This window comes from Euleptes europaea, chromosome 18, assembly GCF_029931775.1.
Source record: "Euleptes europaea isolate rEulEur1 chromosome 18, rEulEur1.hap1, whole genome shotgun sequence".
NCBI lineage: Eukaryota > Metazoa > Chordata > Lepidosauria > Squamata > Sphaerodactylidae > Euleptes > Euleptes europaea.
In genome coordinates this window covers 38,284,160-38,297,978 of record NC_079329.1, presented here as the reverse complement: position 1 = coordinate 38,297,978, position 13,819 = coordinate 38,284,160, and the positions used below count along the sequence as shown (strand labels likewise).

General features: G+C 49.6%; 1 protein-coding gene across 1 annotated transcript in view; it reads right to left on the bottom strand.

The window, feature by feature from the left end:
• Nucleotides 1-4,806, bottom strand: part of NMT1 (N-myristoyltransferase 1) — a 30,097-nt gene extending 25,291 nt beyond the window's left edge. Inside the window, exon 1 of the mRNA XM_056863321.1 lies at nucleotides 4,694-4,806. Coding sequence (XP_056719299.1) covers nucleotides 4,694-4,800 — 107 coding nt within the window. The 5' untranslated portion in view covers nucleotides 4,801-4,806. The remainder of the gene's footprint in view (nucleotides 1-4,693) is intronic.
• Nucleotides 4,807-13,819: the final 9,013 nt, after the last annotated feature.

Genomic DNA, 13,819 nt, shown 5'->3' with positions numbered 1-13,819 from the left:
ACGCATGAACTCTGGTTGGTCTTCCAGCTGTGGCTCTTCTTGGAGAGATAACTTGGCTGCACACATCTGTGCTCCAGTTCTAACAGGCCAGACTACCATACCACTCTGTCTGAGAGGCTGCCTTTGAAAAGTATCTGCAAAATACAATGACCAGATAGTTAATTGATCCTAAGTACTGTGAACATATCACTCCAGTGTGAAAAGATGCCCACTAACTTGCAGATTTGTTTCAGTGCTCAATTCAAATGACTGGTACTAATTTCAAAGCCCCAAACAGCTTGGACTGCCAATTCCTGCACAAACCCATCTATCAATGAAGATTTCCCCAGGAGGCCATTATCTGCATACTCCTGCCTTCTGAAGATAAGAAAGGTTGCTAACAAAGGGGGTTACCACACTTTGTATTCCCAGCGATGTATTAAGAGTTTGAAAATGTTGTAAAAAACATCGCTTTAAAAGGGTTTTTGGTTACCACGGCTTATAAATGGTTGGAAAACGTCTTCACAGCTAAAGGGGCCAAACAAAGTGCGAAAAGTATTTTTTATAACGTTTTCAAACTCTTAATACATTGCTGAGAATACAAGTGCGGTAACAGCCAAAGAGGGAACCTTCCTTGTTCTGGTGCCCAGACTCTGGAATTCTCCCCCTCTGCACGTATGTGGCCATCTCTGTTCACATTTAGGCACCACGCAAAGTCCACTCTTTTCTTTTGCTTTTAGTAGTATTTTAAGCTCTTTTTATTCTATTATACTGCTGCTTTTAGCCATGACTTTTAAACTGCTCCTGATAGTCTTATTACTTGGTTTCTCTGTTGATTTTATTTTTGTTGTGTTATTCTACAAGTGGAGATGCTAGACCACCTCCTGACACCCCCCAGTAGCTTGAGGGGCAGTGCAAGGGGTGGCACTATTTATCACACCCAGCTCTGATGTCATTTCTGCCCCCAATGATCTCCCATCTGCCCCGAAGCGAGGGAAGGTGGAAAGGCCCCGCAATGGGAGAATGCACTCCAGAAGTAGGCGAATGGCATGCTCAGTTGCAAGCCACCTTGAAGGTTTGGCGCAAAAGGTGTGGGCAGAAATGTTACAAAGAACCAGTAACATCTAAGGATGAGGGAGACGACATCCTACATCACAATCCCTCTAGTACCTTTGTCAACAAATTAAACTGTGTAATATTGTACTAACACTCTCTTATTGTGAGCCTCCTTGAAAGCTTGCCTCCAGACAGAAAAGAGGAATATAAATAGATGGGGGGAGAAATTCATAGGAACACAACTGTATCTGAAGTTGCTTTTAAATTGTTCAGAAAATCCAGCTGTTGCCAACAGTCTTAACCAGTGGACAACAGAGGCAGCTGCCCCAGGCCTCGCCTGCTGGGGGAGGGGGGGGGAAGAGAACAACTGTCCACAGCCTAGCCTCTCAAAGTAGAGAATAGCCTGCTCTGCAGCAATGGCTGCCTGCATCCTCCCCACCGAAGGCTTGGGCAGCTGACTTCCAGCAGCAGCAACAGTTCCCACCCATCCTGCAGAGGGTGAGGGCTGACCCTTGCTCAAACCCCAGTGGCAGGGACTCTTGGGCCCCTTCCTGGACTTTTGCCCAGAGCCCCACAATCCCTAAGGCCACCCCAGTCTGGCACAAAACACAACAGCTAGATTTCAAGCACTGGTTCAACAAACCTTTCTATACCACCCCTTCCTCCAAAGAGCACAGGCTAGCATTTAACCCTCACAACAACCCTGTGAGGTACACGTGAGGCTGCCTTGGTCCATCAAAGTCCGTATTGTCTACTCAGACCGGCAGCGGCTCTCCAGGGTCTCAGGCAGGGGTCTTTCACATCACCTACTTGCCTGGTCCCTTTAACTGGAGAGGTCAGGGATTGAACCTGAGACCTTTTGTGTGCCAAGCAGAGGCTCTACCACTGAGCCACGGCCCCTCCCCATGGCTCTCCAGGGTCTCAGGCAGAGGTCTTTCACATTACCTACTTACCTAGTCCCTTTAACTGGAGATGCTGGGGGTTGAACCTGGGACCTTCTGTGTGCCAAGCAGAGGCTCTACAAACTGAGCCATGGCCCCTCTCCATGGCTCTCCAGGGTCTCAGGCAGGCAGAGGTCTTTCACATCACCTACTTGCCTGGTCCCTTTAACTGGAGATGTCAGGGATTGAACCTGGGACCTTCTATGTGCCAAGCAGAGGCTCTACCACTGAGCCACGGCCCCTCCCCATGGCTCTCCAGGGTCTCAGGCAGAGGTCTTTCACATTACCCACTTACCTAGTCCCTTTAACTGGAGATGCTGGGGGTTGAACCTGGGACCTTCTGTGTGCCAAGCAGAGGCTCTACAAACTGAGCCATGGCCCCTCTCCATGGCGCTCCAGGGTCTCAGGCAGGCAGAGGTCTTTCACATCACCTACTTGCCTGGTCCCTTTAACTGGAGATGTCAGGGATTGAACCTGGGACCTTCTATGTGCCAAGCAGAGGCTCTACCACTGAGCCACGGCCCCTCCCCATGGCTCTCCAGGGTCTCAGGCAGAGGTCTTTCACATTACCCACTTACCTAGTCCCTTTAACTGGAGATGCTGGGGGTTGAACCTGGGACCTTCTGTGTGCCAAGCAGAGGCTCTACAAACTGAGCCATGGCCCCTCTCCATGGCTCTCCAGGGTCTCAGGCAGGCAGAGGTCTTTCACATCACCTACTTGCCTGGTCCCTTTAACTGGAGATGTCAGGGATTGAACCTGGGACCTTCTATGTGCCAAGCAGAGGCTCTACCACTGAGCCACGGCCCCTCCCCATGGCTCTCCAGGGTCTCAGGCAGAGGTCTTTGACATTACCCACTTACCTAGTCCCTTTAACTGGAGATGCTGGGGGTTGAACCTGGGACCTTCTGTGTGCCAAGCAGAGGCTCTACAAACTGAGCCATGGCCCCTCTCCATGGCTCTCCAGGGTCTCAGGCAGGCAGAGGTCTTTCACATCACCTACTTGCCTGGTCCCTTTAACTGGAGATGTCAGGGATTGAACCTGGGACCTTCTATGTGCCAAGCAGAGGCTCTACCACTGAGCCACGGCCCCTCCCCATGGCTCTCCAGGGTCTCAGGCAGAGGTCTTTCACATTACCCACTTACCTAGTCCCTTTAACTGGAGATGCTGGGGGTTGAACCTGGGACCTTCTGTGTGCCAAGCAGAGGCTCTACAAACTGAGCCATGGCCCCTCTCCATGGCTCTCCAGGGTCTCAGGCAGGCAGAGGTCTTTCACATCACCTACTTGCCTGGTCCCTTTAACTGGAGATGTCAGGGATTGAACCTGGGACCTTCTATGTGCCAAGCAGAGGCTCTACCACTGAGCCACGGCCCCTCCCCATGGCTCTCCAGGGTCTCAGGCAGAGGTCTTTGACATTACCCACTTACCTAGTCCCTTTAACTGGAGATGCTGGGGGTTGAACCTGGGACCTTCTGTGTGCCAAGCAGAGGCTCTACAAACTGAGCCATGGCCCCTCTCCATGGCTCTCCAGGGTCTCAGGCAGGCAGAGGTCTTTCACATCACCTACTTGCCTGGTCCCTTTAACTGGAGATGTCAGGGATTGAACCTGGGACCTTCTATGTGCCAAGCAGAGGCTCTACCACTGAGCCACGGCCCCTCCCCATGGCTCTCCAGGGTCTCAGGCAGAGGTCTTTCACATTACCCACTTACCTAGTCCCTTTAACTGGAGATGCTGGGGGTTGAACCTGGGACCTTCTGTGTGCCAAGCAGAGGCTCTACAAACTGAGCCATGGCCCCTCTCCATGGCTCTCCAGGGTCTCAGGCAGGCAGAGGTCTTTCACATCACCTACTTGCCTGGTCCCTTTAACTGGAGATGTCAGGGATTGAACCTGGGACCTTCTATGTGCCAAGCAGAGGCTCTACCACTGAGCCACGGCCCCTCCCCATGGCTCTCCAGGGTCTCAGGCAGAGGTCTTTGACATTACCCACTTACCTAGTCCCTTTAACTGGAGATGCTGGAGGTTGAACCTGGGACCTTCTGTGTGCCAAGCAGAGGCTCTACAAACTGAGCCATGGCCCCTCTCCATGGCTCTCCAGGGTCTCAGGCAGGCAGAGGTCTTTCACATCACCTACTTGCCTGGTCCCTTTAACTGGAGATGCCAGGGATTGAACCTGGGACCCTTCTGCATGCCAAGCAGAGGCTCTACCACTGAATAACTAGTTGTGTCATGTCAAGCTTTTTTTTGAAAAAGTCAAAACTACGTGTTGCTTTCCTACGAGGATGACTTTTCTACGCAGAAGGATTCTCCACAATGACTTCCAGATGACAGCAAACTGGGACAGGATAAAAGGGCTTCCCCTGAGCACATGCAGAGTGCCTGCCCTCCCCATACCACCGTGGAGTCACAGCCAGCCTCCCTCCCGGCCTGGCAGGCCTCTCCCCTCGCGACACGGGCCAGGGGCGGCGGCTGCCGGCGCCCCCCCCCCCACCGCCGTCGGCCACGGGCCGGTAACCGGCTGCTCCCCCTTTCTGGACTGGCACTGCGGCCGACCACTCAGGACGCGCCGCTCGGCGCCCTCGACCAGTCAGGTAGGAGGAGGGGGCGAAGTGGGCGGGAGAAAGGCGCGCTTTCCCTCGGCCGCAGCAGGGCGGCTCCCCTCGGCCGGCGGCCGCGCTCCGACCGACCCGCCCGGACTCCGGCTTCGCTCCGGCTTACCCCCGGTTGTGGCTGTGCTCATCCTCGTTCTCACAGTCGCTGCAGTGTTCGTGAACGCTCTCCTCCCCGGGCGGCCGCTTCACTGCTGTCTCACTGTCGTCCGCCATCTTGGCAACGGGGGGGGGGGGAGAGAGAGAGAGAGCGCGAGAGACTTGCCGGCTGCCGCGCATGCGCAGAGTCGGGCGCTCAGGGGAACGACGGGGCGGGGCCGTCCCAATCGAGAGGCTGAGTGAACGTGGCAGCGGCGCGCCAGGAGTTTCCAGCCTGTTAACTTTTCCCGGGAAGACGGCGATGGTGCATCGGAAATTGCTTTTCACAGTTGTGCCCAAGTGAGGCAGATTTTACGGCGCTGCAGAGTTCCTGCAATTGTTTAAACTGGTGTAAAGTTGCATTTAAGGTTGACAATGAGGAAATTGAAATTGTTCAAGACTTTCTATTCCTTGGCTCCACCATCAACCCAAAGGGAGACTGCAGCCAAGAAATCAGAAGGAGATGGAGACTGGGAAGGGCAGCCATGAAGGAGCTAGAAAAGATTTTGAAGTGTAAGGATGTGACTCTGGCCACCAAGACTAGATTAATTCATGCCATCATATTCCCTATTACTATGTATGGGTGTGAAAGCTGGACAGTGAAGAAAGCTGATAGGAAGAAAATAGATTCCTTTGAAATGTGGTGTTGGAGGAGTGTTACGGATTCCGTGGACTGCCAAAAAAACAAATCAGTGGGTTATAGATCAAATCAAGCCTGAACTGACCCTAGAAGCTACAATGACTAAACTGAGGCTGTCGTATTTTGGTCACGTCATGAGACGACAAGAGTCACTGGAAAAGACTGTCATGATAGGAAAAGTTGAAGGCAGCAGGAAAAGAGGAAGACCCAACAAGAGATGGATGGACTCAATAAAGGAAGCCACGGCCTTCAATTTGCAAGATCTGAGCAAGGCTGTCAAAGATAGGACATTTTGGAGGACTTTCATTCATAGGGTCGCCATGAGTCGGAAGCGACTTGATGGCACTTAACACACACACACACACACACACACAAATTTGCATAAAATTAATTAGAGCCTAAAGCTCACCAGCTTTATTGTGTAATCCTGTGCAGAACTACTCCACTTTGCAGTGTCGGTTTCTTTACATTTAGGATTAGCCCTGGTGATTGCGAAACAAAACTAAAGAAGGTTGCTTTTCTGTAGGGTTTATTTCCATAGCCACAAAATAACCAGCTCGCCGCTTCAGATTCTCAACTATCTGGGATTAAAAGGAAAGCTTCTAGGTCAGAGCCTTCCCTACCCCTGAGCCAGCGTGGTATAGTGGTTAAGAGCAGTGAACTCTCATCTAGAGAACAGGGTTTGATTCCCCACTCCTCCACATGAGTGACGGGCTCTAATCTGATGGACCAGGTTTGTTTCCCTACTCCTACACATGAAGCAAGCTGGGTGACCTTGGGCTAGTCACAGTTCTCTCAGAACTCTCTCAGCCCCACCTACCTCACAAGGTGCCTGTTGTGGGAAGAGGAAGGAGATTGTAAGCTGGCTTGATTCTCCCTAAAAGATAAAATTGGCATATAAAAACCAACTCTTCTTCTACTCTTACAAGAAATTGCTATCTGAAAAGTGTAGAATTCCAGGGTGGTAAAAATCATAAGCTTTGCAAGGAGGAGTAATTTCTTAAGATATGTTTTATGCATACAACTGTATTCTCAACAAAAATGAAAATGCATACCAAGAAAGCACAGAGACTTGCATGTTATTGAAAGATTGATTACCTACTAACCCATATTTATTTGTAGTCAACCAGTGCATTTTTAAATGAGAAGCAACAGACGAAGCAATACCTCTGTTTTAACTACAAAGTAATACAAACCTGCCCAAACTAGTTTGATTACATCAGATTTTGACTGCTAAGCAGGATCTGACCTGGTTTGAACTTGGATGGGAGACCACCAAGGAAGTCCAGAGTTACTATCCCGAGGCAGGCAATGACAAACCACCTTTGACAATCTCTTGCCTTGGAAACCTTGCAGGGTTGCCATAAGTCTGTTGCAATTTGACAGCATGTTTCCACCACAAACCTGGTTTTCTCTGATCAATTGTTCCACTTGGCTCCGTTGCTGTAGGCTCTGACTTCAAACCAACAAGGTTCACTCCTTGACTCACTCTGGATGCAGCAGAATTTTTGATTTCAAGAACTGGTAACTCTGACAGATACCAAATCTTCTGCTTGTCAAGGACATGTGCTGCCACGGAGCTACAATCCTGTCAGCCATACCTGTGACCCCGTCCTAACCCCCTTCAGTTAACTCATCTATGGACTCCATAGGCACATTGTCTGCAAGGAGGAGCAATTTTAAAGTGAGTATGCTCTCAGAAAATCCAAATGCTAAACCCATGTAATGCCTTTAATTAACACAAAACTTATTACAAGCTATTGAATCCTCCAGAATTCTTTATCAGACTGGATGTTAATGGGCTGGGGGTGGATATTTCAGGCAATGATTTTAAGGCCTCCTCTTGTAATCACCTGTTAAAAGCTGAGCGAGTAAGCAGATTTAAAGTGGAGTCGGTGTCATGTTGTCCCCTTGGCCATCTAGAGAAAGATGCAAGGAATGGAAGCATCCCATTGAAAACGCTATTCATCTTGGAAAGTCGAGGATGCAACTTGCCACCAGCTCCATCTAAATGAAAATGCTGCCCCCCTTTCCCTTTTGGATCTAGGGTTGCTAACCCCAGGTTCAGAAATACTTGGCAGATTTGATGGGAGAGTGGGATTTAGGAAGGAGAAGGACCTCAGTAGGGTATAATGCCATGCAGTCCACCTTCCAAAGCAGCCATTTGTTCCAGGTAGGGTTGCCAGCTCCAGGTTGGGAAATACGTGGAGATTTCGGGGGCAGAGTCTGAGGAAGGCAGGGTTTTGAGAGGGACTTCAACGCCATAGAGTCCAATTGCCAAAGTGTCCATTTTCTCCAGGGGAAATTATCTCCGTCGCCTGGAGATCAGTTGTAATAGTGGAAGATCTCCAGCCACCCCCTGGAGGTTGGCAACCTTAACTCCAGGCGAAGTGGAATAAAGTTTTCCACAAATAATAAGTAAAGAATCGATGTAGTCCGGAGATCAGTTGTAATTCCAGGAGATCTCCATCCCCTACCTGGCGGCAGGTAACCCTATTCAGGTCCAACCTGGCACACGGCTTTGTGTCGCTTTGGCCATTTATTCATGTAAGGTTTTGCATTGGATTTGTCACTCTATAGATCAGTGGTTCCCAACCTTTTTTTGACCAGGGACCACTAGGACTTTTTTGTTCGGTGCAGGGACCCCAAGGTTCAAAATAAAAATTCTGAGAATTTGAAAATAAACTTTAATCATAGCTGTTAGTTAAACATTACACTTAGAATAATATTTGAATATATATTTTTATAACAGAGAACTTTTAATTGAAAATATTAATTTATTATGGGTTTGTAACTTTGTTTCACGGACCTTAATTTAGTTCTCACGGACCCCTGGGGGTCCACGGACCCCTGGTTGGGAACCAGTGCTATAGATGCACCTTTTCCCCATCTGAATTCTCAAAACTCTGCATGGCGGCTTATTGTTGAGTTTTGAGAATATGGATGGGGAAAAAGTACATCTAAAGAGTGGCAAATCCAATGCAAAACCTTCCATGAATAAATGGCCAAAGTTTGAGCCAGGCCTTGACCAAAGGTGCGACGCGGCTCTGGCTTCGGGTTCCCCGCTTTGCGCCGCCGGCCAAGCCACGCGGCTCGCGGCAGCCTCGGCCAGCCAAAGTCCCCGCCCCCTCGCTCCCTCCGTCCGTCCCTCCCTCCCTCCCTCCGCAGGCCCCGCCCACCCCTGGTCACTCTGGCTTCAGGGCCGCGGCGCAGCGCCCGGTTCCCGGCAGCAGCCATTGGGTAGTCCTTCCCCGCGTGACCTCTTTTGGCCAATCGAAAGTAAGAGCTCGCCCACTCGAGGGAAGCTCAAGAGAGGCTGGCGGGTCTGCGCTGGGAGCAGAACTGAAGGGCCAGAGGGAGGGAGGGACGGAGAGAGAGAAGGGCCCCCCCGGCCCTGGACAGCCGGGCTACTCCGATCGCGGAAGCGAAGCAGGGTCGGTCGTGGTTGGCATTGGGATGGGGGGGGGGGTGTGCTGAGCAGAGGCCGGCGACGGCAAAACACCTCTGAGCATCTCTGGCCTTGGAAACCCTACGGGGTCGCCGGAACTCGGCTCTCAATTTGGGGAAGTAAAAAAAAAGGGGGGGCCGGAAGAGGTATACTAATACCAAATTGAGGGTGGGGGGGGGGGGAAAGAGATGATTGCATAATATCGGGTTGTTGTTTTTTTAAAGTTCCACAGGCTGGTATGTTTAGGACTCTGAGCACGTGCAGAATTCTACCCTTTGCTGCTGAGCAACTACATCAAGTCGTGTGCTCTACTGGTTAAGCTGTTGGACTGGGAACTGGGAAACACGGGTTCAAATCTCTACTGAGCTATTAAGTCATGCTTGGCCTACCCTATCTCGCAGTGTTGTGAAGATAAAAAGGGGGTGGGGGTCATGTGCACCAAGAGGGTTACCAATCTCTAGGTGGGAGTTGGCCTACCCTATCTCGCAGATAAAGATAAAATGGGGGGGGGGATAATGTGCACCAAGAGGGTTACCAATCTCTAGGTGGGAGTTGGCCTACCCTATCTCGCAGATAAAGATAAAATGGGGGGGGGTCATGTGCACCAAGAAGGTTACCAATCTCTAGGTGGGAGTTGGCCTACCCTATCTCGCAGATAAAGATAAAATGGGGGGGGGATCATGTGCACCAAGAGGGTTACCAATCTCTAGGTGGGAGTTGGCCTACCCTATCTCGCAGATAAAGATAAAATGGGGGGGGGGGTCATGTGCACCAAGAGGGTTACCAATCTCTAGGTGGGAGTTGGCCTACCCTATCTCGCAGATAAAGATAAAATGGGGGGGGGGGTCATGTGCACCAAGAGGGTTACCAATCTCTAGGTGGAAGTTGGCCTACCCTATCTCGCAGATAAAGATAAAATGGGGGGGGGATCATGTGCACCAAGAGGGTTACCAATCTCTAGGTGGGAGTTGGCCTACCCTATCTCGCAGATAAAGATAAAATGGGGGGGGGGGTCATGTGCACCAAGAGGGTTACCAATCTCTAGGTGGGAGTTGGCCTACCGTATCTCGCAGATAAAGATAAAATGGGGGGGGGGGATCATGTGCACCAAGAGGGTTACCAATCTCTAGGTGGGAGTTGGCCTACCCTATCTCGCAGATAAAGATAAAATGGGGGGGGGGGTCATGTGCACCAAGAGGGTTACCAATCTCTAGGTGGGAGTTGGCCTACCCTATCTCGCAGATAAAGATAAAATGGGGGGGGTCATGTGCACCAAGAGGGTTACCAATCTCTAGGTGGAAGTTGGCCTACCCTATCTCGCAGATAAAGATAAAATGGGGGGGGGGGGTCATGTGCACCAAGAGGGTTACCAATCTCTAGGTGGGAGTTGGCCTACCGTATCTCGCAGATAAAGATAAAATGGGGGGGGGGATCATGTGCACCAAGAGGGTTACCAATCTCTAGGTGGGAGTTGGCCTACCCTATCTCGCAGATAAAGATAAAATGGGGGGGTCATGCTCACCAAGAGGGTTACCAATCTCTAGGTGGGAGTTGGCCTACCCTATCTCGCAGATAAAGATAAAATGGGGGGGGGATCATGTGCACCAAGAGGGTTACCAATCTCTAGGTGGGAGTTGGCCTACCCTATCTCGCAGATAAAGATAAAATGGGGGGGGGATCATGTGCACCAAGAGGGTTACCAATCTCTAGGTGGGAGTTGGCCTACCGTATCTCGCAGATAAAGATAAAATGGGGGGGGGGATCATGTGCACCAAGAGGGTTACCAATCTCTAGGTGGGAGTTGGCCTACCCTATCTCGCAGATAAAGATAAAATGGGGGGGTCATGTTCACCAAGAGGGTTACCAATCTCTAGGTGGGAGTTGGCCTACCGTATCTCGCAGATAAAGATAAAATGGGGGGGTCATGTTCACCAAGAGGGTTACCAATCTCTAGGTGGGAGTTGGCCTACCGTATCTCGCAGATAAAGATAAAATGGGGGGGGGATCATGTGCACCAAGAGGGTTACCAATCTCTAGGTGGGAGTTGGCCTACCCTATCTCGCAGATAAAGATAAAATGGGGGGGGGATCATGTGCACCAAGAGGGTTACCAATCTCTAGGTGGGAGTTGGCCTACCGTATCTCGCAGATAAAGATAAAATGGGGGGGGGGGATCATGTGCACCAAGAGGGTTACCAATCTCTAGGTGGGAGTTGGCCTACCCTATCTCGCAGATAAAGATAAAATGGGGGGGGGGTCATGTTCACCAAGAGGGTTACCAATCTCTAGGTGGGAGTTGGCCTACCGTATCTCGCAGATAAAGATAAAATGGGGGGGGGATCATGTGCACCAAGAGGGTTACCAATCTCTAGGTGGGAGTTGGCTTACCCTATCTCGCAGATAAAGATAAAATGGGGGGGGGGATCATGTGCACCAAGAGGGTTACCAATCTCTAGGTGGGAGTTGGCCTACCCTATCTCGCAGATAAAGATAAAATGGGGGGGGGATCATGTGCACCAAGAGGGTTACCAATCTCTAGGTGGGAGTTGGCCTACCCTATCTCGCAGATAAAGATAAAATGGGGGGGGGATCATGTGCACCAAGAGGGTTACCAATCTCTAGGTGGGAGTTGGCTTACCCTATCTCGCAGATAAAGATAAAATGGGGGGGGGATCATGTGCACCAAGAGGGTTACCGATCTGTAGGTGGGAGTTGGCGTTCTCCTTCAATGACTACTGATCTCCAGAACAGAGAGATCAGTTGCTTGGAGGAAATGGCAGTGTTGGAAAGGACAATGGCGTCACACCTGCACTGATCTTCCTTCCCCAGGCACTACTTCTAAATCTCCAGAAATTTCCCAACCTGGTGTTGGTCACCTGATCTCATTGGATGAAGGGTAGAATTTAAAATGGTGTCCATCAGCAATAGTCATTCAGGGGCTCAGGAGCCACAGGGAGCGGCAGCTCTTCTGAGCACTGTTTGCCAATGCGGCATCTGCCATGTTTCAGGAAAGTAGGGAAGGCCCTTGCCTGATGGGGCTTTTGGTTGTCAGGTGGTTCCCACGTTGAAACAGCCACTGCCCAGAGTAACGGGTAAGCCGCAAGCCTCCCGGAGGGGCAGGCCTCATGCCAGGGATGGAAGTAAACGTGAGTGTTTGATTGGTGGCAGTTGTGAATGTGGCTGTCTGTGAACCATGGTGTGAGTACTACTGGTAAAGGGAGATTAGAAGGAACAAATGCCAAGATCCACCTTTCTTATTAGAAATAAAGGACGGAGTGAACAATGGCATGCCCTCTACCTTTCTTATGGAAGAAATGTATGTATTGTCCTGGACAGGGGGGAGAGCGGGATGTGCTTCTTGACAGAAATTGCCATTGGCCCAAATCAGAATCCAGAAACAAAAGTTAAATAATACTTTTAAATTGTGTCTATATTCCCATTTCACTATGTCTAATACGAAGCCTTCTAGCAGTCAGGGCTAACCAGAAGAACACAAAATAATGTGTATTACCCTTATTGAGTTATTTATTAGGGTTGCCAGCTTTGGGTTGGGAAATACATGGGGATTTTAGGGGTGGAGCCTGAGGAGGGTGGCGTTTGGAGAGGGACTTCAGCAAGGTATAATGCCATAGACTCAACCCTCTGAAGCAGCCTTTTTCTCCAGGGAAACTGATCTCTGTCACCTGGGGATCAGTTGTAATCCCAGGAGATCTCCAGCTACCACCCAGACGTTGGTAACCCAATTTATTTATGTGTATGGTATATATGTATCTTCTTCTTCCAAGGAGCTTGTGGTAGTATACATGGTTCTCTCTCTTCTGTGTTATATTCACATCAACTTTGTGAGGTAGGTTAGGCTAAGATGGAGTGACTAGTCCAAAGTCAACTAGTAAGCTTCATGGCAAGTGGGGATTTGAACCTGGGGGTACTTTCACACATGCCAAATAATGCACTTTGCAGCTGAATTTTACTGTGTGAAATGGCAAAATCCACTTGCAAACAATAGTTATAAAGTACATTGAAAGTGCGTTATTCAACCTGTGTGAAAGCAATCTCCTTTGAATCCAACCCTCGAACTGCTATACTGTGTTTTTAAAGGGCTTGGTATTAACATTATGTAATGAATAAATACAATAATATTAAAACTGCTTAAATCTTAAGTAAGTGAAGAAGGGACTTGGTGTCAAGGAAGGCAAATGCAATTACAGCAGCGTATTTTAACATACTTTAAAACCTACATATTTCCTCCAACCCAGGGCAGTTTAACAAATAGGTACACTCCCAGATTCACAATATTCTGCCCCCATGGAGGAGGATCTGATTAGTATTGCAGACTGACAGGTGTTTTGTTTATCCATTGGATATTTTGGCTGCATGTGCAGTATTGGGTGTTATGTTGACTAAACCAAGGTCTATTGCCTTTGCACCCTAATTTGCCCTAGAAATATATGCAGAGCTTCACTGGTTCTTTTCTACACTGTTCATGCCACTGTTCACAGAGGTTTGAATCTTTCTGTATCTTCTGCCCAAAGAGTGAGGGAAGTTGTACTTCTAGGAGAGGCCATAGCTCTTTCTAGAAGAACTTGGACTTTGCATTCAGAAAGTTTCTTGTTCAATCTGTGGCCTCTCTGGTTATTGGAGGAAATTGCAGTTTTGGAAAGGACAATGGCTTCACATTTTCACTGATCTCCCTTCCCCAAGGTCTTAGGCCTTGAAAACCTTTCTCTCTGCCTGAATCCTTGGAGGAGGGCTGCCAATCAGACCAGGCCATGCTGGGTGAGGGGGACCATGGGTCTGACAGGCTATACAGTAGCTACCTGTTCTTGGCCTTGTGGCCTGCAAGAAATCCACGTGGCACCCTCCCCATACAGATCAAACCTGTCCCTGGCTCGGCTGAATACTAAATTCAGCTTGGCAGAATACTTAAAGAGGGCTAAATACTGATTGGCTGAAACTGGATTTCACCATTTTGTTGCATAACATTCCTTTCCTGCTTTTGCCTAGGGAAAG